The sequence below is a fragment of the Calliopsis andreniformis genome, chromosome 3 (assembly GCF_051401765.1).
Source record: "Calliopsis andreniformis isolate RMS-2024a chromosome 3, iyCalAndr_principal, whole genome shotgun sequence".
Lineage (NCBI taxonomy): Eukaryota > Metazoa > Arthropoda > Insecta > Hymenoptera > Andrenidae > Calliopsis > Calliopsis andreniformis.
In genome coordinates, this window is record NC_135064.1 from 3,967,773 (window position 1) to 3,989,240 (window position 21,468).

Below are 21,468 nucleotides of genomic sequence, written 5' to 3' on the forward strand. Positions count from 1 at the left end.
GAGAAATTTATTTGTTTAATACATAATATTGACATAAAGAGTAGTTTTACTTAATGAAAGTTATCTTACTTGAATAATTAGTGTAAAAAATAATTATGTATGTGTTACTTGCGTTAAGTGATTTTCTTGTTTTAATTTAAATAATTTTTCATTTACATTTGAAGATTTCTTTAAATAAATTCAATAATTTTGATTTTTAGCTAATAAACTTTTATAATGAATAGAAGTGCATTTACCAACCTGATTTATAGTTGTAATTAAAAGATTACATTTTTCGAGTTGTATCACTTTTGAAATGCGTGTGCGATATGTACACGAGTACCCACATATTAGAGGTTTCTATTTCACATTTATTTAAATACTTGTCTACATGTGTTCCTTGTATGTACTTGTTTGTTTAATATACATCCACAAGTATGATTTCTACATTAACTAGCTCATGAAAAATTGACAAATTTATATTTTTCAGTATTTGTTGGCAAGAGCAACGTTACTGGAAAACTTCAATATCAAGGTTAAAATTCGGATCATACTATTCATACAATGTGAGTCTTTAATCCAATTATTATTACGAATTTTGTGCTCATTAATAAAAAAGAGATGCTTCTTTTTATTCAATGGTGAAATAAAATTTATTGATTACAAATATGACAATAATAATACCAGTATTTGGTTAAAAGTAGAATAAGATTTAAATAAGTAACAGGAGATAGAATAAAATTGGATAATTAAATTTGCATAATCAATTCTTTATTCACAATTCGATACGTCATCTTATTTGTTTTGCACTTTGTAATCCCCTCTAAATTTATAAACTTTTTATATATTCCCCTTGTATAATTCATTATTAATAAATGTCGTAAATGATACGTTCTGCTAAATATATTTTTGTTTCTGGCTAGAATGGACGAACACTCGGTTAAATATATATGTATATACATACATATATGTATATGTATATATATATTATATGCACAGAACACTACAATCCACTCGATGACTACACGTAAAAACATATAACATAATTCGCGTGGAATATTCGTTTTTACGTTTTTTTCGAATAGTGCAACTCATATTAAAGCGCATTTATAAATTAATAATACAAATTATGGAATACAATATATTTAAATATGTTTATTCAGTGTGCCCTATTATAATCAACAATGAAATATATATTCATTAAAAAATACGTTAAATAAAAAAACTGAGAAAAAGGTCAGTTTTTTCTTAAAGCAATATATGAAGCAGATAATAAATGAATTTAACTAGATCTAAACTTCTTTGTAGATGTTTTTAATCGATTAGCACATATTTAATTATTTTTAATACAATGTATTTTTCAGAATATATTTTTTTGTAGATTAGAATTGAACACCTGGTATTTGTATATAAATAAACAAACTCCCTGTAAATGTTGAAATATTATATGTCTTGTTGCAGGAATATGAAATGAAATCAATCAAGACGCATTGTATTATGGTCTTGTATATTTCATTTAATTGTAATGATAAAAGATTCATAAAATTTTTGTCTTCTTTGCATTAGTTATGTGTTACATCATTCTTAAAATAATTTTCCGATGTGATACGGATAGCGTATTTACCATAGCTATCATTTTTATTATGCGCTGTATATTACTCAGCACCAAAATGTTTAATACTTTAAAAATGAAGGACGAAATAGGGATTGAAGTTTTGAATTCAGCAAAAATTTTGATTTTTCTCTAATATTATCGAAAGTTTGGCAAATTCATGGACGCTATTACTGCGCTATAAACAGTAGAAGAGTAGAAAAGTTTACTGCGAATACACACAAACGTTTGGAATTTGAACATCTCTACATCTTTGTTTGCAACGCAAGGATAAGTGTAAACGCTCTTTGTACTTTTCAATGGTATATCTGAAATACTCAGGTAATTACATGTAGCCGTAGCATCATCTAGAGTTTGGCATTTTGTTATATTCGAAGTACACTTCAAATACATAGTATTCAATTTTGGTGATACTAGATTAACGTATACGTTATTGCTCGTTATAAATAACTTCTCCCTTGGTCATGATTCGGTCACAGGCACGTTTTAACAAAAATATTAATACCGGCATAATTCTTGCTGATTATTCTGTGCATGAAACTGACATGATCCAGGGCATAAATATTCACCTTCCTATATACATGAAATTTTCAACATACTTAATTTATTATTATTTACAAATACACACAATTCTTTGTATTCCTCAGGACAAGAATTACTTTATCGTACAAAGTAAAACTTCGCTCAAATATTACCGCAATATATTGTCGAATATATATTACGGGGTTAATCTTGAGCGTTTCGGTCTACTCGTCGAAGATTTTTTTATTGATACCTCATCAGTGACTGCAAAGTAAAAGAAAAGAAATTGATGCTCACTCATGTGTACACGAGTGTAGTCTACCTATATTACTGGCTATATAATACAGGAATGACTGTAAATTCGACTTATAATTCAAAGAAAATATGGTATTAATACACATTAAATCGGTAATTTGAAGAAACGAATAAAGACAAAAAATCAAAATTACGATACTGTTACTAATAGTAAAAGCTTGCTCTACTTAGCAGTGATAAAAAACAAAAATCTTGCCATGAAATTTACAGATTAATTTTAAACTGTTATCGTGCTTTTGGACTTATTCCCTTCTTTAAGAAATCTATAAGATAAACTGTGCTTATGTGTTACTATAAGATAAAAACATAACAAGACATGTGTAAAGGGAATATCAAAAGAAAAGTTACATAAAAAATAGATATGTATACAAAGAATAATGTATACAGACTGAGCCAACATTCGTGGTACAAATGGGGTCAGAGAGATTCTATGACTCAAAATAAAACGAAAATAAAGAATAATAAAATTGCATTGGAGGCTTCATTTTCGAGAAAAATGTATTTTATAATTAATCGTGTACCTAGCTGATGCATGACGGTTATTATAATTGTTTTTGTATATGATACAATGTCAGGTACTTTTACTATCAGGACAAGCGACATGACGCGGTACACCAATGAAGAATACGCTGATATGATTTTTGCATTGGTGGTTTGTGATAGAAATGCATCTGCACTTATTACATGCACTTATTACGAACCTTAACGACGATTTAGTAAAGATAAATATTGATACTAAACAGTGTTTGACATTATTTTCTATGCGAAAACATTCACAGTAGTTGTCAATAGTAATATCTATAACATCGTCAATTTAGTGGTTGTGTAAATACTATGTAGATTAATTTTTAAATGCATTTGTTTCGAAAACGAAGCCTTCAATGCAATTTTGTTATTCTTTATTTTCGTCTTATTTTGAGCCATAGAATCGGTTTGCCCTCATTTGTACCAGGAATGTTGGGTCACCCTATATTAAAATGACTAAAACAACTTACTATGCAATTAAATAATAAATAAAAAAAAGTTAATACAAGATAAAGGGGTAAAGTATATCCTGCTACAATTAATTTAAATAAAAATCATTATGATCTATAAAATAAATTTTTAGGACAACTTATTTATATCAATGTACTGTAACAGTTGAAAGCGACTATACGCGTTCTACTTTGTACAAACAAAATGCGTTTGCTTTATAAAAATATGTAATAAATCTAGAGAACAGAGTCATTCCTGCACACATAGCTGATAATATCAGTTGGTTTCTTAATGCGAAAGTTAAATATTTGTTGTTCCATTTATCTTACTAGAAGGTTTTCTTCAAAATAAAGGAATTGATTAATTTAACGAATCCACTTACCCAATACATTGCGATTTTGCTCTGTTGTTATATCTTCACTAACAGATTGTTCCAAACTTTTTGCCTTGTTCAATTTCTGATTCTGTATCTCTGGCATTACAGCAAGCATTAAATTTGTGGAATTCTTTAAAGTGCCATATGACTGTTCCAATTGCTTCACCTTTTCATTAAGTCCAGCATTCACGCTGTAAATCTCGCTTACCTAAAAAAATTCACAGTTAATTAAGAAATTTGAAAGTATACTGTATACAAATATCAAATAGTTTTCTCTATTAATACTTACTTGATCGTTTAATTTTTGAATGGATGTTAATACGGTAGTTTTGACACACTCTCTCTGTAGAGATATTACTTTCATGCTAACGTTTTGCGTTGTTTCTTCAAGCAATACCAACGTTTCCTAAAAAATATGATATTAGTTACTATATAATTTTTATCACATAAATTACATAGTCACTATGTAATTTATTTATGTGAAATTATCCATTTCTATTTACATGATCCTTCTTCTGATCCTCGGCGACCCATTGCACAGCTCTTGATAGTGATTCGTTGATTCGTGACAAGTTATTCGTTAAATGTACTATCGCTGCATCCAATTCATCAGTCTTTATCTTCGTCTCGTTCGTGGTCAGCATCTGTGGCCTCTGGGTAATGTTAGATAATTCCAATACTGTGTTCTATAATTTGAGAAAGGAATAAATGATTAGCATGAACTCTTACTATCCATTGATAAGAATATCATTTCTTCTTTATTAACCTTGATACTAGTAATATTCTGTTGCATGACAGTCTGAGCATCTTGCACCCTTGCGTTCGACTCCTTCAGAGTCTTTACTGTGGCACTCAGATCCTGTATTTGGCTTCCAAATGATACCACGCTACTTGAAAGTGCTTTCAAGTCTCTTGGTACGTTGGCTAATTCGGGATCAGCTTTGAACCACTCTTCTACTCTATGTAAATCGCGTTGAATAACCCCTAACTGAAAACGATATCATTGGAAATCAAACATTTATTAAAACATAACCCAACAAGTTATTTGCCTTTAATAAGAAGTTTACCTGTGTCGTAAAATTATTAATCTGAAGCTTGAGATCGGATAAATGAGAGAATATAATAGTTTGGTTGTTTTGAAGGTCTCTAGATAGGGAATGACATTTCTGCAATGCGTCGGGAACGCCTTCGCTGCCAGCAATTACTGTAAAATAGAAATGTTCCTGTCTAAGAAATTAAACGTATTATAATATACAATAAATATGCATAATGAAGGATTTCAAAAGTATGCTCACTGAAAATATAGTAATGTATTTTCTCGTTACAAACTGGTTATTAATCTCGCATTTTCTTACATTTATAGCTTTCATAAGACAAAGTTTAGTTCCTGATACATAAATTATCTTGAAAGAGGTGTCTATTATTCATACACTTGTCGTTTATTTCAAATTGCGAATGTATTGCAAATCAGTACTATATTTGTTCTTTTAGTAAAACGAATTTGTTCAAATTAGAAATAAGTAAACGATTGAATGACTGAACCTCTGAGAACGAGAGCGATAAACTCATTGCATAATATCAATCACTAATGTTACTCATGTTGTTACAATTACACAATCATGCAAATTTATACAATTTTAAAATATATTACAAGTATATTTCGCCTGTACGACAATCACAGAGTGCCTGTACAAATATAGTTCAACTATAAAGCAGCTATATGCTGGTTATGCAACTAAAGTTCAATTATGTACAAACTGGACAATTCTGCGGATATAGAACAATACCTATATGACTACATTACATCATAATACAATAATGTGATCACACTGTGATTAGGTCCCAATTGCAATGTATTTGTGCAGCAATTATACAATCACATTCTGACATACAGGGTAACACCGAAATAGGTGATCCCACTTTGATAGTATATTCTATTTTTCCTAAGAATAGAAAAAGGATATATAAACACAAGTCCAAAACTCGTCCATGTGAAATATAAACACAGTTTTTATTTATTTTATCTGTTTTTTAATTTTTCCTATTAGGAGGATAGTAAGTAGTAATTTCCACTGATATATTCATATTTCAATGCGGTTTTTATATGATGGATTACACGAGTAAGGAATTGACAGAGGAGGACTACTTGCATGGCCTGCACGCTCTCCCAACCTAACTACATGGAATTTTATTTTCAAGAACAAACAAAAGGTTTACTTTTTGATAATAATGCTGTTACGAAATCTAGATACACTTAAAAACCGTACTATTACCGCATTTGTCAAAATTTTCAACACATTAGGAATTTTTTAACACCTTGAAAAGTTCATGAAATATGGATGTGAAGCATGTAATATTGCAAAAAAAAAAAAAAAAAAAAATTCTATCATAAATAAAAAGTGTTTATATCGTGGATAAAAAGAATTTTTGGACGTATGTTTGTATGCCTCTTTTTTAACCTCAAGAAATGTGGAATACACTACCAAAGTAGAACCTCCTGATTCATTGTTATTATATAAAAATATACAATAAATGGTACAATAGTGCCATTACATTTATTAAACAATGCCACTGTAACATTACTATATACATTAATAGAACTGTATAAGCTCTTCTCTAATCTTTACATAATAAACGTTTTCATTCCCAGAGGCTCGCTTGATGGAGCATAATAGATTGTTCCATATGCGACCAACAAAGAGCATACGTAATCTATTATTTCTAAACATTCCGTCTCATGATCTTACTTGGTAAGCGTATTAACCCTCTGATCGCTACGTTATGTGCTGATTACAACATCATGCTATCAATATGATCTAAGAAGTATTTATGATCCATGAAGTATCATGATCGGCTGAAAGGACATGATCATATACAAGCAGTTAATATATCTGTTAGACGCGTTTCTATTCTGGAACTCATAATGAAAAAATCGATTTAATTAACCATCTTTCTGCTATCTTTAGAACGTGTTTGATCTCTCTGCCACCCTCGAGTATTATACCTTGGTCCAGTTCGGTCCGTAGTGCAGTGAGTTGCTGACGAACGTCGATGAACAGCCAAATCAAACTAGCGGTTGCTAATACAGAGGCGCAAGCCAGAAAGGCACTACAAGCTTTAAAAAATCCGGAGCAAGCTCGACTTCGTCTGCCTCTGCATTTGCGGCCATTTCTAGTGGATATATTCCAGTATTCCGACCGTTCGTCGCTGCTATCTGATAGTAATTCCTAAAAATGCAGGCAAAGTCAGTGTCGACTCCTCTTCTCTCAATGCTTAAGGAGACCTTTCCATCAAATCATTTAAACAATAGATGATTTTTACGATTGTTTTTAAACAAAGTATGCAGTAATGAAGAAAATTTGTTTGGATTTTTTATTAATTACACTACTTGAGAGCTCAACGTATCTTGTTTATTTTCTTGGCGTTGAATTTTCCAAAGTTAAAAGATTAACAAAATTTTTATATTTATATCGATGGATGGTAACCCTACAATCATTGAATCCATAATTGAAAAGCAAAAGTGATTGTTTTACGTTCAAAAATATGAATAAAACATGTACTGTGTGTGATGCAGTAGCTATGAATATACATATGTAAATTTTGAGAACTTATTTGGTTTTCTAATTTCGAAATATTCTAATTGACAATCGAAGCTTCTCTCGTCTGCAGTAGTATAGTAAATGCTATTTAGAAAATACAGCAACGGGGGATAAAAATAAATTTTATCATTCTCTCCAACAGTGTATTCGTAAAAGCCACAACAGCTTTTACTATAGACTGTATACTTTACTTTCAAAAAAATCGTAATAGTCACCTATTTTTTAAGCAATTTGATGAGAAGGTCCGCTTAAGAAGTAAACACGCTTTACTGATTCTCTGTGTCGATCCTTCCGTTTGCTTCGCCATGCGATCATACGGTATTTCACTCGATTGTAACGCATGGAGCGATCACTGAGATATGGAATAAAAGCACTCCAAGTGGACAGAAGGATTAAAAGAAAAAAAATACTAGGTCATTTCACAATAATGCAAACAATTCTATACATTTGAAGGTCATTTAGATGCAATAATCTTGTAGGAAAACTAATGTTTATAATTTTATAATATACAGTTTGTATTATATAATTTTTAGATTATTGGTATGTAGATTGTTACTTTCTATAAGCATTTATTGAATAATTTCCAAGTTTAAAAAACCATGAAATAGAATCGACATTAAATATGAAATGACCAAATACGTTAAGAGTTTAAGGTTATATCTTTCTATTGTAAAGAAAGTATATGAACTCGTAGATTCTGATTTTAATAAAACTTTATATAAATATATTATATTGCATAATACAATACTTCATTTACTTCGTCCAAAGAACTCGAAAACATTGCACTGTACAAGCACTAGTACCACGCGAATGTTCTCGCATTGAAACACATCAGACATATATTCGTACGTGATCGATTAATGCTACAGATCTTCCGATAAAGTGATAAGACGATAAGACGAGTAAATAAGGTAAGAGTTGTAAAAATATAAGCGAATATTAAATATGTAAGACGCCACGACTACAGGATGTTCCACTAGAGGTGTTAAAAATTTTAAGACACGGTTCTATGTACATGCCAAAATAGATCGAGAATCAAGAATGATGAAATTGCGTTTCACTTTTCATTCAGAGTTATAAATCAGTACAAAACCGCTTAAAGTTAGCGTGAAATGTGTCTAACTTGGAACTGATTCTACTGATTTAATCTAGTCAGACGCAGTGATGTCAGTAGAACAAATCAGTAGAACTCAGACATACTTCATGTACAGTTTAAGTTTGAGTGTATCTTTAACAATTAATAATTCGGAAACGAAGCCTGAAATGCATTCTTGACAGCTTTGACTTTTATTTTATTTGAGCTCGTAGAATTATTTCTTAAAACTGTTGATACCTGTGTCGAACACTCTGTATAATTCGATTATGCATACATCACCGAGAAATATGTACTGTGAATCGCTGACGCTACGAATATTTCACACGTTGGCCTGTGGAAACCTTTATAAACTGATTTTATTTATTGACTACAAAGAAATCATTCGTTCTTCACCTAATATCTACTGCCGAAAACATACCCTTCATTTTGAAGAGATGATATCAATCATCAAAAGTACTAAGTGTTTTTATTTTTGTTTAAGTACAATTTTACAGCATAGATAGAACATACCTTCAAATATTAAAATGTTGTAATTTTATGTGATCTGTATAACCATATAAAAGATTAACATTAAAGGGTATTTTATATTTATAACTGAAATAATAGTTAAATAATAATTGTATATCATACAAAAATACAAATACTTTTAATTTTATTATATAATACTTAATAATTTTATTATTACCGTACATTTATTTTACAATTTTTGAACTTTAAACTGTACTGAATAAACATTTTGTAAAAATAGGTAGTAGCAATTAAGTGTTAGAAACATTCATACTAAAATGTAACAAAAGATACTGACCTCGAACTTTGAAACGATAGTATGCATGATACTGAAATTTTTCGAAGTGTTTAAAATACAAGAAAAAATATATAAAATGTAATAGGAAGCGTTTAATAGACTAAGCACATAATTATAAAAGTAAAAAGTTATTTCTTGCGAATAAGACACTGAAAATAAGCTATTTTTCATATTAGGAATAGCTAAGAATCAATACATGAATACTTATAAAAGTAAATTCGTTTATGATTACGTGTAGCGAGAAAACATTCTAATGATGTAATAAAAACTGAACAATTTTTATATTTGAAGGTTTACTCTATCCCCTATTATTACAAAATTATATGTAAAAATGGAAAGGTGCGATAATTTGAACAGCTGAGTTCATCCCTTGAAAATCATTTTCCGCTGGAAAAGCAAATTGTTTCCGGTATACAGTATTTACTCGCCATAAACTTGCAACGTGCTGCAAATAACGAGCTTACAAGATATCAGAAGCGTAGGATAAAATTAATTCGTGTACCGGCAACACGTTTTACCTTATCAGAAGCGCGATTGCATAAAAATGAAAAAGTAATTCAAGTTTACAGCGAGAAGGTATTATATTTCGTTTTTCTTTCTTCACACGAAGCTCTATTAAAATCAGAATTTTCGAGTTCGAGTACTTTTCTTGTCAGTTTTCATAACCTTCTGCGCGCTCCCGGAAGTATACAACTCGGTCTGCGAGCAGCAAAAACCGAGCACGCCGTACGCATAAAAATTATTTATTAACATCTACGTTTTATACGTTACAGTCTGAACGAGATACATAACCGATGGAGAAAGGCATAAACCCATTCTTGTACGAAAAGTGACAATACAGTTTCGAAATTAATTCATTTAAAAATTTTATTTTGGAAATGATGTAAGGACATCACCTTTGAGGAAGTCTTTAACCCCTTAAGACCCAAAGTTGCGTAAACGCAATATTTCACTCGCTATTTTTTTAGTGAATTTATATTATTGAACTCTGTTTCTTCCAAAAAAGCCCCTTTCTTGAAAGGGGATTCCAAAAACTAATATTTTTTTCATTACTATTTCTCCTTTCTGATGTTGTTCATACAATGTGTTGAAAATTGAATGAATTGAAGTATTTATAGTACTAGAGTACACTAGCTTTTGGTAAGCCAAACTATTTTGTGAATCATTTCATTTTGTGGGCATCTACATAATGTCTATTATTATAAATATTGCTTTTTTGTTTCAGTTAGATAAGGTATACGTTGACTTTTTTCAATAACGTTGCATTTACACAACTTTGGGCCTTTATGAGCTAAAACTGTACACACTCACTTTACAGTGATAACTGTTGCTCGTAACGTTTCTAGTACTCACTTTCTGATTTCTGTTTTAATATCCGCATTACATTACTTTCAAGTGCAGAAAATAAATGAACATATATTCTTCTTGTTTCTACTATTCTTTTTATTGGAGGAAGTAAAATAAAATTAAAGGTAAACGATTGAAACGAATGCAGTCTCCAATTAATTTTGTTAGAAAAAGAAAAGAGCGCATTTTAATCGTTTTCTGAACCTCACAACAATGTAATGTGGTTATTAAAATAGATATCAGAAAATGAATTACGAACGTGAACATAACGATTGTGAACAGTTTCAAAAAGTTTTCTTCGACGATGGTTGCCTCACATCTATTTAATCGCGTAACTTAGGATTATCCTTAGGATAAATGCATTATAATTAATTTCAGGAAGAGAAAAATAGATTAACGTAAAAATTAAATAATTGCAAAGAACATTATTGTTTTAGAATGATTGTACAATTTCTTCTTTTTTATAAGTTCAATGATATTACAACTTCTGTTGCAACATTTCAAATATAATTGGTAGAACAAGTACAACTCGTTACAAAGCAAGGAGTTAACCCTAAAATGGCACACCAGGATCTCTCATAACCTTAGTATTTTTTTGCATATATAAATAAAAAGTGGTTTATTTTATAAGATTGGCACTATTTTGTAACAAATCTTAATATTAATAATAGAATTTAGGAAAATATGCACTAGACTCTGAGTTCAAGTCTAAATTCAACTGATTGGAATACTTAGTAGATATACATATAAAAGAATTCTATGTACAGTAATAAGAAGATTTTTTAACGTAATATTATGAAAGTTATGTTTGTAATTGATAAAGCAAAGATGTGAAGAAACAATTTCCACAATAAGGATATAAAACTACTTTCACAGCGAATCGAGAGAGAAAGTCTATTCGATATTTATGATATAAATGTAATATAAAGTGAAAATTTATGATATTTATTTTCTGTAATAAAAAAATTTGTTGAAGCAGTATTTTTTCTGGAAGCTTAAAATCATAAACGTTAATCTATAAGACCAGTTTTTACTGTTCATTATACACCCTCAAGTACAATTTTTCTTGCGGGATATTAATTTTCATTACTCTTATTACAAAATAAATAAAACTTTTTTAGTTTTTCAACATTTAACCTTTATAGCTTTAAACTACCTACTCGAAAGTATTTCAATAAATCTCTACAGAATCTTGTACATATTCCCAATGTGCAAAAATCAAGGCAAGCCTGAAAGTACCCAGTGTAACACTTGATAGTTGAAGAAAACATTGTTCTGTTCCAAGGTTAATTATCAAAATAAAGGTTTAAAATGAATTATTCTCCAAACTTCATCCACCTTATACGTAACCTTCGATGATCGAGACGAAGTAACGAGAAACGACGAGGAGAGAATCGTGAACGCGTAATCAATCGATAGAGAAAATACGTACTTGCGAGCTACGTTTTCCGGAACTCCGACGGGAGACGGTATGAGGAGGCGCGAGGGCATCGAGCTCCTTCCGTTTCTTCATCTTCTTCGTCGGTTGACGAAGCGGCACCGTCACCGCCACGGAGTCCATTTCAAGCAACACCGAACCGCCTATTTTCGCGAACGTTTACACGCTATCCCACGCGACAACTTACGATCGTTCGTCGGACCCTAGCACGGTGCACTATCGCCGAATGTTCGTGGCCCTTGCTGTGCTCTGGACGGGTTCATTTCCGCGACCGAAAATCGCACACTTCCGTTCACCCTTCTCATTTACGATAACGGAAAGATTCACGATATCGCGCGGCTCGTCAAGGACTAAAATATCGCTAATGATTTTCGCGGCGATACTCCATCATTGTCCGCTTGCAGTCACATTTTTCTGTCGCGTTTGTTCTTCGAACTCTTTGAAATCGAGTCACGTGACCACTTCTGAAATCAAGTTTCGGGCGTTCAAGAGTCTCGTCTTTCCCACTTGTCATGCAGATGAGATTGTATCGACTCCAGGAATGGGTGAGAAGCTTCTAAGCGTTAGTGTCTTTATGGCACAGAATCAATACGATCTAAACTATCTATGGTCTCTAACTAAATGTTCATCAAATGCTAATCACTGGTGCTTCCTTATTGTGGATTTAAACAGTCTGAGTTAATCTTTGCGCCGCCCAGTATCTAGCAATAAGTGCTAATCGTATTTAACTTAGGTAACTTTATCACATGGTATACTTCTCTTGAGAGTATTTAAAAATGTTTACAAATGTTGTTATTGCTAGATTAATAATCCTTTAAACTGTTTTATTACAACATGGCAATCTTTCTAGAAAATAAAAAAATGGTCCACCATAAATTATATTGAAATACTCGACTTCTGTGTCGAAATTCAGTATTTCTAAATCCCTGACTATTAAACTGTGAAATGTGATAATACATCGGAGGTGAGGACCAGAAAATACCAATTAAAAAGGAATTCTTTTCGCTTTAGAATAATATATCTTCGAATAGTATAATTATACAGGGTAAAAGTGAGGACCTGACAATCATATTTCATCAATGCTTAAAAATTACTAATCACTGCCTACGACAGTTTCACGTGGAAACAGTCACGCGGCGTGATGTTGTCGGTAGATCGTATGCTAGCACGCGACTACAACGAAATATTTGCAACAATGATAATTAGACTGCGGATCTTTATACGTTTATGGAAATTTAGAACATGTAAGAAGTTGTAGAATAAATATAATATTCCAAAATGTATAAAATACAGAAAGTAGAGTAAACATTAAAATAGATATTTCAAGGGTGGAACAAATTTTTATTTAGGTTCTATTTCTTTAACTACGTTTATGCATAAAAGTCCGCAGTTTAGTGATAATGAGATGCTCGAAGCTCGAAAAAAGTTTCAAAGACATAGTTTGAACCAATAGTCTAACTTCAATGATCACTACGTTTAGTTTGATTGTAGGAGATATGTATTTAAACTAATAAACATCACTATTTACTAATCGATAGGTCCCTATAGATTTTCACTACAGAGGTCCCTATAGATTTTCACTAATCTCAGTAATCTGTTTCACTCAAATATCAAAATCTGCCAATCCTTCAAACTGACAAGTAGGCACTATACCACTACAACAACTAGTTTAATCTTCTGAAACGTTCCAAAATTTAGTTCCCTTTGCCTACTCCAATAACTCAACTTAGGTAATCAGAAGAAGGCCATAATCCCTTGCGTATCACGTGGCCAACGCTATCTCCACGAGCACTATCATTCATTTCATCATATTTCACCGTCACGATAACAATATTTTCACCTCACTGATCAAACAAGGTCCAAAGGGAAGGTAGCTCCTGTACTCACACCAAAACAGGTCATAGAGAACAAAAGGGTGGAGAAGCATACGCAACACAACTGAAGCGTCTTGCCCAAGACAAAACGGTAAGGAAGACAATGAAGAAAATGGGAACGACGAACGATAACGGGGCCACGATGATTACGACGATTTAAACGTATCAGTGGTAGCTGTTCAAGGCAGTCGACTTGTGTAGATAAGGAAGATAAAACGACCTGTTCGAATAAACCTTGCAGTACAGTGTTAAACGATCAAACTAAATAGATACCGCAAGCAAAAAACCTTGATTAGAGTCTAAACAGAGTCAATCATTGCCAAGGAAGCTGAGAAAATATGGACACCCACCCGAGAGGACCGATCGAAACGAACGTTTGTTTCGATACTATTCGAAAGAAATTGTTATATCGTCCGTGTGACAAGTACAGATCGTATTACGACATCAGGATTACGAAACGCAAGGAAGATCACTGTCACGGCTGAGAGTAACAAGAACGAACCGAGTACAATCAAGACGAATCATGTCGCAGCCCAAACGACGCGTCGCGAATTACGTCTTACTGGTGACTTATCACGGTCTCCTCGCTACCTGACGATACTACAGGTAACAAACGCGATCGTGTTGGTGCGTCTGCACTGTGTCACATGCGCAAATAACACCTTTCCGCGTGTACACACGCGCCGATTCAAAGATGTAAATTGAGTACGCGTGATCACGTAGCTGGCAGAGCGTATCTGTCGCGAATAATCGTCAGATGCATGCAAAGAGGATTGAGGCGTCAGTGGTTTTCACGAAATTACATGAAATTTCCTTTTAAGTTTAATATTATAATGTCAATTTTTCTACTTTTATCGTTTCATTGAATCGTGAAATTTTAATAGAGTTTGAGCTCTGAGAGCGCTCAAGGTAACTTGTAAATTTTGCCTAATGAGATGTATAAAATTATTCTGCATATGGATAAAACGAATGAAGCGTTTTAAATGATATAAGAAAATTGTTAACTGAATTACTGAAAAATTATTTGAGTAATAAAAGTTGGAAAATGAGACTTCGTTATCTTTGTGTCTGTTATATGTAGTTAATTATCCTTAAGAGTTTATCAAGGCTTTTAAGACTTTTGTATACTTCTCTAATTATTACATTTCTCGAGACTGATAATTTATTTATAATTCATTGAAACATACCAGCGATATATGTATATCGGTGGATTACTTATAACATACAATTTCTATGTTCCACAATAAGTCTTTCAAAAATTTTCGAAAAATTCTCATTTCGATTTATATTTGAAACAATTTCAGTTAAAAACTTACAAGAGTGAGTACAAACATAATGCAACCAACAAGACGCGTGATTTTCTTTTTTTTTTTCGTAGAATCTATGCAATGCAAATGATAATACGTGCTTATTAGGCGTCATTAGCAATTCATTAAAAGTGAACTTAAGTTTGCATTAAATGAAGTAAACCAATCGATGATATTCGATTCAAAAACAAATTTCGCTTTCATAAGCGAATAAATAGTTTTGAAAAAAGTGCCTATACATCACAAATGATCTGTTTCTTTGTACTATATTGTAAAACTTTTCGAAAATACAGTATTTTTTGTTAAAAACATCTCGAAAAAGCAAACAATAAAAATTAGCAACATACAAGCTGCATCAGGAAAATACCGTTGATTTTTTATAAACTCATTACATGCATTGAATCGCGGGTTTATAACAAGGAAGTAACGTATTTAGTGTCGTCGACCAATGAAAAGTCTTAATCAGTTGTATACCTTCCACTACATTGCAAAGTAAGTAAGAGTGGGAGTAGTACTCCTCCTACAGAGGTAATGCCACACGATTTGATTGGCTGAAAATTTCACTCTTCTGCGAGAACAAGGTTTCTTTACAACACATTGTTATTTTGAAGTAATAACTTAATTTTCAATTTTAAATTTTATCTGTGAAAATTTTCACCATATTGCAGTCTAGTGTATTGAGAAACTTCACTTGTTCAAAGAAGGAACAATACTAAAAGCAAGAATTAGATATGATAAAAAAATAATCGATTGTTTTCAATTGAATCGGAATATCCCTGAACGAAATATCTACGAATAACAGACCGAGTGAAAACAAAGTTTCACGCATTTAAGTCAATATAGCGCCATGCTCGATAAGATATCAGAGTTTAAAAACAACACTGCAAAAGTCGCAGCTTTAGTGTGAATTGATTTCGTGGATTCTAAGTATTTACGACATTTTATGATAAAAGATTTCATTAGATGACAAAAATGTATGATATAATATATTGTTGAGATTAGAATCATTTCAGCTATCAAAATGATGTCGACAATTAAATCTCTTTAAACTCAAACCAATTCATTCTTCAAATTTTATAATGTTTACATTATCAACAAATTTATCTCGTAACTTTTTATTATACGGAATTAATGAATTTGGTTTGTGATAAACTTTATGTATTACGTACACTTTGCTTTTTGAGAATACAATATCCATTTTAAATTGGTACTAACTGGCACTAAAAAAGATGTATAAGCACAGTTTATTTTTTTAAATTTTCTCATTTCTAAATTTACTATTAAGACTAAGCACAAGTTAGAATAGGTATATGTTAGTCATTGCTTATACTAATATTACCAATTTAACAACCGATACGCATTATCTACTATATAATTGTACATATAACTCATGAGATGTTGTCACATATGCGAAATTAAGTAACTTCATGAAATATTCAACAATGTCTTTTTTCATCGAAGTAAAAGAAAAAGAAAATAAAACACAATACGTCCTTTCTGCTTTCTTTTTGTTTAAATTCACATTTACGTCGAACAGTTTTCATTTTTGTAATCGCAACGTAATCCAGTGGCGGAAATGATAAACGGATTACTAGGTTGATTCACACTTAATCGGAGCCACCGGCATGACGTCTGTTATTTACTACGCGCAACGCACGTAGTAAGTTGCACTGTTAATCCATGTTTTATTCTTTGCAAAATTCAAGGTTCAAAAAAAAATTGATACGATACTAAAAAATTTAATGCAGAAACACATTAATATTACATCATGTGAAATCATATGCAATCACATTGCATATTAGAGCAATGTTTCATATTATAGCATAATGGATTTAAAACAAGAAAAAAACGTCAGTTCACACTATGAATATCACTTGAAAAATGATATATTTTCACGTGATGTGATAACATTATACATTAAAATAAAAATTTTGCATTCTATCGAAGTAATTCAAATTTAAATATTTCAATCTAACTCTCTTTAAAACGTAATATTTATTTAATGTGTTAAAATGAAATGATATACCTAAATTAAAAATATGACACATGTTACGTGTTAAGTAAGAATTGATAATTCAATTACAATTTAGAAGTACGTTGTTATGCATATAAAAAATGGTTTGTAACTCTAAAGTCGCAATGGATGGTGCCATATGTAATATTATGTACTTGGCAAAAAGAGCATATAGTTAGTCAATCCAATTAGTCAGACTATTGATATTTGCGTTAGATCAGGCATAGAAGTTCATGAATAATAAAAATAAATAAAAGAAAAGCTAAATAAATAAATCTTAAAAAATGTAATACATGTATATGTAACTTTAAAATTACTGAATGTTATAACGGGTTAAGCTAAAAAGAAACGTTTATAAACGCTATATAAATTTCCTACGTGAAGTTTTCTACTACGTCGCCATTTCTTTCCTTAAGATAAAAACAAGATCGTAATTCTATTTGGAAATTCTACTACTACACTAGTCGCTGTTTTCTCTTTTTATTACCATTTTGTTGGTTTATTACTCGACCATGATCAACATACTCAATGAAAAAGTTTAAAAGTATTCTAAAATGATTATGATATTCAATAGTTAGGTAAATAACTATTCTACCTGCACGCAACAGATGAAGACTTTGATCTCGAACTTATGTGTCATAACATTCGTCTTTTTTCACTAGAATGTCATCGATTTTTTAGCCTTTTTTCTTAATCGTTCAACGTGTTATTAATTTTAATAAGCGCCTGCTAATATTTACGTTTATAAAGTCATCAAGCGTGTACATTGAAATGCTTTTTTGCTACTCTAATTAAATACATTTACATTTTTTCCTAAACCGTTTAAAATGAATAATATGCAAAATATCACGTAGATAATATCTATATGGCATAACATGACCTGTTGTACATTTTCAAAACATTGAAGTTAAGATTTTAATCGAGATCTAGAATATAGAATTGATATTTTCAAAAAGAAGAAAGGACATTAAAAGAACCTTTTCATTTAGAAATAAGGGTTCAAGAAAATGCAAGTCTAGAAGACAGTATGAAAGTGACAAACTTTAAAGGTGCGTTTTCACGTAGTATCAAATCGCGACTTTTACAGTCGTGGTAGTGAATGTCATGATTTTTGTTGTCGTGAAAACTAGAGGTGACAATAAAACCTAATGCTATTGCATTGTTGTATAGTGTCGTTACAACTTTACTGTCACGTGAAATCGTACCTTAAATACTAGTATCTCAAGAACAAAATCATGTGACTTAGGTCATTTTGCATTACAACCACAGATGTATTGTATACTTTTCAGCAATCCCTCCAAAAAAGTTCTAAGCTACCATTTTCACGGTCCAATGCAGATCTAATTCAGCTATCTTTTGTTCTAAAACCTTCCTTAATTTTATAGTAACAACTATAACCGACGATGAAACGTACTTGAACGAAAATCGTAGAATTTAAAAGCAACCCCAAAAAGGGATCAACCAGTATCTCCTATCCACAACCGAATTCTCGCGCTTCCCTGCATGCTGAGTCAGGCTCGACAGCTTAGAGACACACCATACATTTACCATGTACTTATGCTCTGTAACCTGAACAACCACATACGCCCTCAAGAAGCATCAGCTACTTTTTAACACATGAACGACCCTTCCGTATCTCCACCCTCATCGTTACGACAAGGCCTTGTCGGTGCGTCACTCCGTCGGAGACACTTCTATGTGTTCGCTGAGTCCACCACGATTGGGAATCGATGTGTTCACCTCAAATAACGAAACCGTGCACACCTGTCGAGGCCACTCGACGCGGTTCAATCCTCGACTGCTTCGTACATGCGGAACTTGACCTACGTCTAGGATAAATTATAGAACGATTGCGATCAATGGTCCGCCAAAACACCCCGCAATTGAAATTCCTTTTTCGAACTTCGAATGTGAGGCACGATGAAAGGATTTTAATGGTCTGACCGGTATTTTCACGTTGATAAATCTGTCTTGGAAAATGAACGACAAACGCGAAGCGTTATTCGGGCACCGCCTCCGCTTTTGCTGCGTGCCACTCGCGCCGTGCGCCAGATATCGACTGAACTGAGGGTTGGTACGCGACCACGGCTCGCGGTGCCTATCTGCTAGGGGTTCTTGCAATAACAATTCACTGCGCATAGGGAATTTCGAATTGATACGAAAAAAATTGGAATGAGAAAAAGTAGCGCGCATTTTGAGCTTTTTAGAGGTATATCGCTGACGACATTAGTGACATAAGTGATACCAATTGTTATAATGACTTATAGTTAACAAAGTTACAAAATCTAACTAGTATCGTGTGAAAATATGTTGCTTTTGAAGAATAAATAACGATTACAGAAGAAGATAAGAAATCACGTAGAACAAGAAATTTGAAAAGTAAGCGCGCTATAGCGTCAAAAATATCGATATATCGATGAATCTCGCAAATAATCGATAATGCATGCTATCGATGTTATTCGTTCAAATATTGATAAGTTAAGATTCGAACGTAATACATACGTATTAATATGTTTAACAACTGAAGATGTTGCTAAATATGAATAGACCTAAAAACTTCACAGTAGTTTAAGCTATCGATATTCATTTGCATATTTAATACTAATAAGTATGCAATCGATAGAGTATAATAATAACATCAATAAATTGATATCTCTTAAAACTTATTGATAATACAAACTAACGACATCATTAATAAAATATTAATCGTATGAAGAAATTTAAAAAAATTGTTTACTTTTTATCACAACACACTAAATAAAACGATCATATGAATTATACTTCTCGAAGTATTCTACGCGCATTTCCGCATTTACATTTGAAAAGGTGAATGACGATCTAAATTTATAATGGTATTGGAAAGAGCAAAAATAGATATTCGTATGTAAGGGGTTCAAGGGTGCTGCACCTATTTTAGGTTAATCGTATAAAGCATATGTAAATGTTATGTGCAGAACTTCTTTCAGTATAATAGCTTTTATTTCTTATAGTAATACTCTTTTTATATTGATTTCAATTAAGTGCTATTATTAGGAATAATAATACAAAAATATTAATATATTTAATGGCCGCAAAGCAATCAAGGTAAAAATGACAAAAATAAATGGCTTAAATACATAATTGTTTTTAATATTATTTTGCAACATTAGTTCAAATTGCAACTTTGATCATTTCGATTTTTTCCATTATCGGTTCCAGAATAAAAACAGCGCAAAGCAAATATATCAGTATCTCAATCTCCATTATTGCAAACAAAGGGAAGACAACAATGCAACTAATTTTAATAACACATATAAATAAAAGATTATCCATTTACCTGATTTTATAGAAATATCCATCTTTTTAATTTCTCCATACAATATAACAGCCAGCCAAGATAAAGCTATTAGCCAGAATGTAATTAAAACTGCTGCCAACCATAATGATATAATTCTCATGTCAGATTTGCCGCAACCACAAGCATCGCCTTGCTTCATTTTAACAGCATTGCCTCTTCTATGTCTTCTGTAACATGAAACAAATCATTTAAATAATGCAAATAAGATAGATTAAAAGAAAAGCTATAAATTCCTTCTTACCGTTTAACTTTCTTCTTTTTAGGAGTAAGCACTAAATCTGATACATCAGTATCGCTATCTGACAGCAGATCGAGAAGATTTATAGTTTCTTTGTTATTCGAATTGTTCATTTTTCATCGGGATAGTAAAGCACGGGTCACGAAATTGATGGACGAAGAAAAAATTGTACCGACGGACAGCCCAATAACATAACTTCTTTAATTAATTTGTTGATCATCAAAAGGACTACACGAAGTTTGACTGTTTAACGTACGCTCTATTTATTTTGACTACATATTACGTAAAACTGACTAAACATTTCGCGAAATTCTCACATATTATTGCTTTGGTACGGTTTGCAATCGGAAGTTCTCTTCCCTTTACATCCTTTGCGACATAACCTATACTCTGACATTTTACACAGCATGCTTTCTTTTTGTATCTGCTGACACCTGACGGGAAAACGAGCGAACGTGAGGAAACATTTATTACAGTTACGTATTCACTACGAATTTCATCGTTATAAAATTCGTTACATTAAAACTGAAACCAATTTTTCATTCTTTTTTCAAAAACAGATGAAACATGTAGCGAAAATAAAGGAAATATTATAAACATAACGTGAAAATATACAAGGATGGGCCACATAATC

General features: G+C 31.8%; 1 protein-coding gene across 4 annotated transcripts; it reads right to left on the reverse strand.

Moving 5' to 3' along the window:
- Positions 1-1,465: 1,465 nt before the first annotated feature.
- LOC143177622 (uncharacterized) lies at positions 1,466-21,249 on the reverse strand. 4 transcript variants are annotated; one of them, XM_076375677.1, is made up of 9 exons: positions 19,204-19,308; positions 12,059-12,528; positions 6,784-7,006; positions 4,847-4,983; positions 4,546-4,767; positions 4,283-4,465; positions 4,069-4,185; positions 3,786-3,987; positions 1,466-2,377 (listed from the first exon to the last, which is right to left on the reverse strand). In XM_076375677.1, the coding sequence occupies exons 2-9, from the start codon at positions 12,185-12,187 to the stop codon at positions 2,310-2,312; spliced, it is 1,281 nt and encodes a 426-aa protein (XP_076231792.1). In that variant the 5' UTR covers positions 12,188-12,528; positions 19,204-19,308; the 3' UTR covers positions 1,466-2,309. The 4 variants fall into 4 exon arrangements, with proteins under 4 accessions (XP_076231792.1, XP_076231793.1, XP_076231794.1 ...); XM_076375678.1 differs by having other exon boundaries at positions 18,808-19,284; XM_076375679.1 differs by lacking the exons at positions 6,784-7,006; positions 12,059-12,528; positions 19,204-19,308 and adding exons at positions 20,576-20,763; positions 20,838-21,249.
- Between the last annotated feature and the right edge of the window lie 219 nt (positions 21,250-21,468).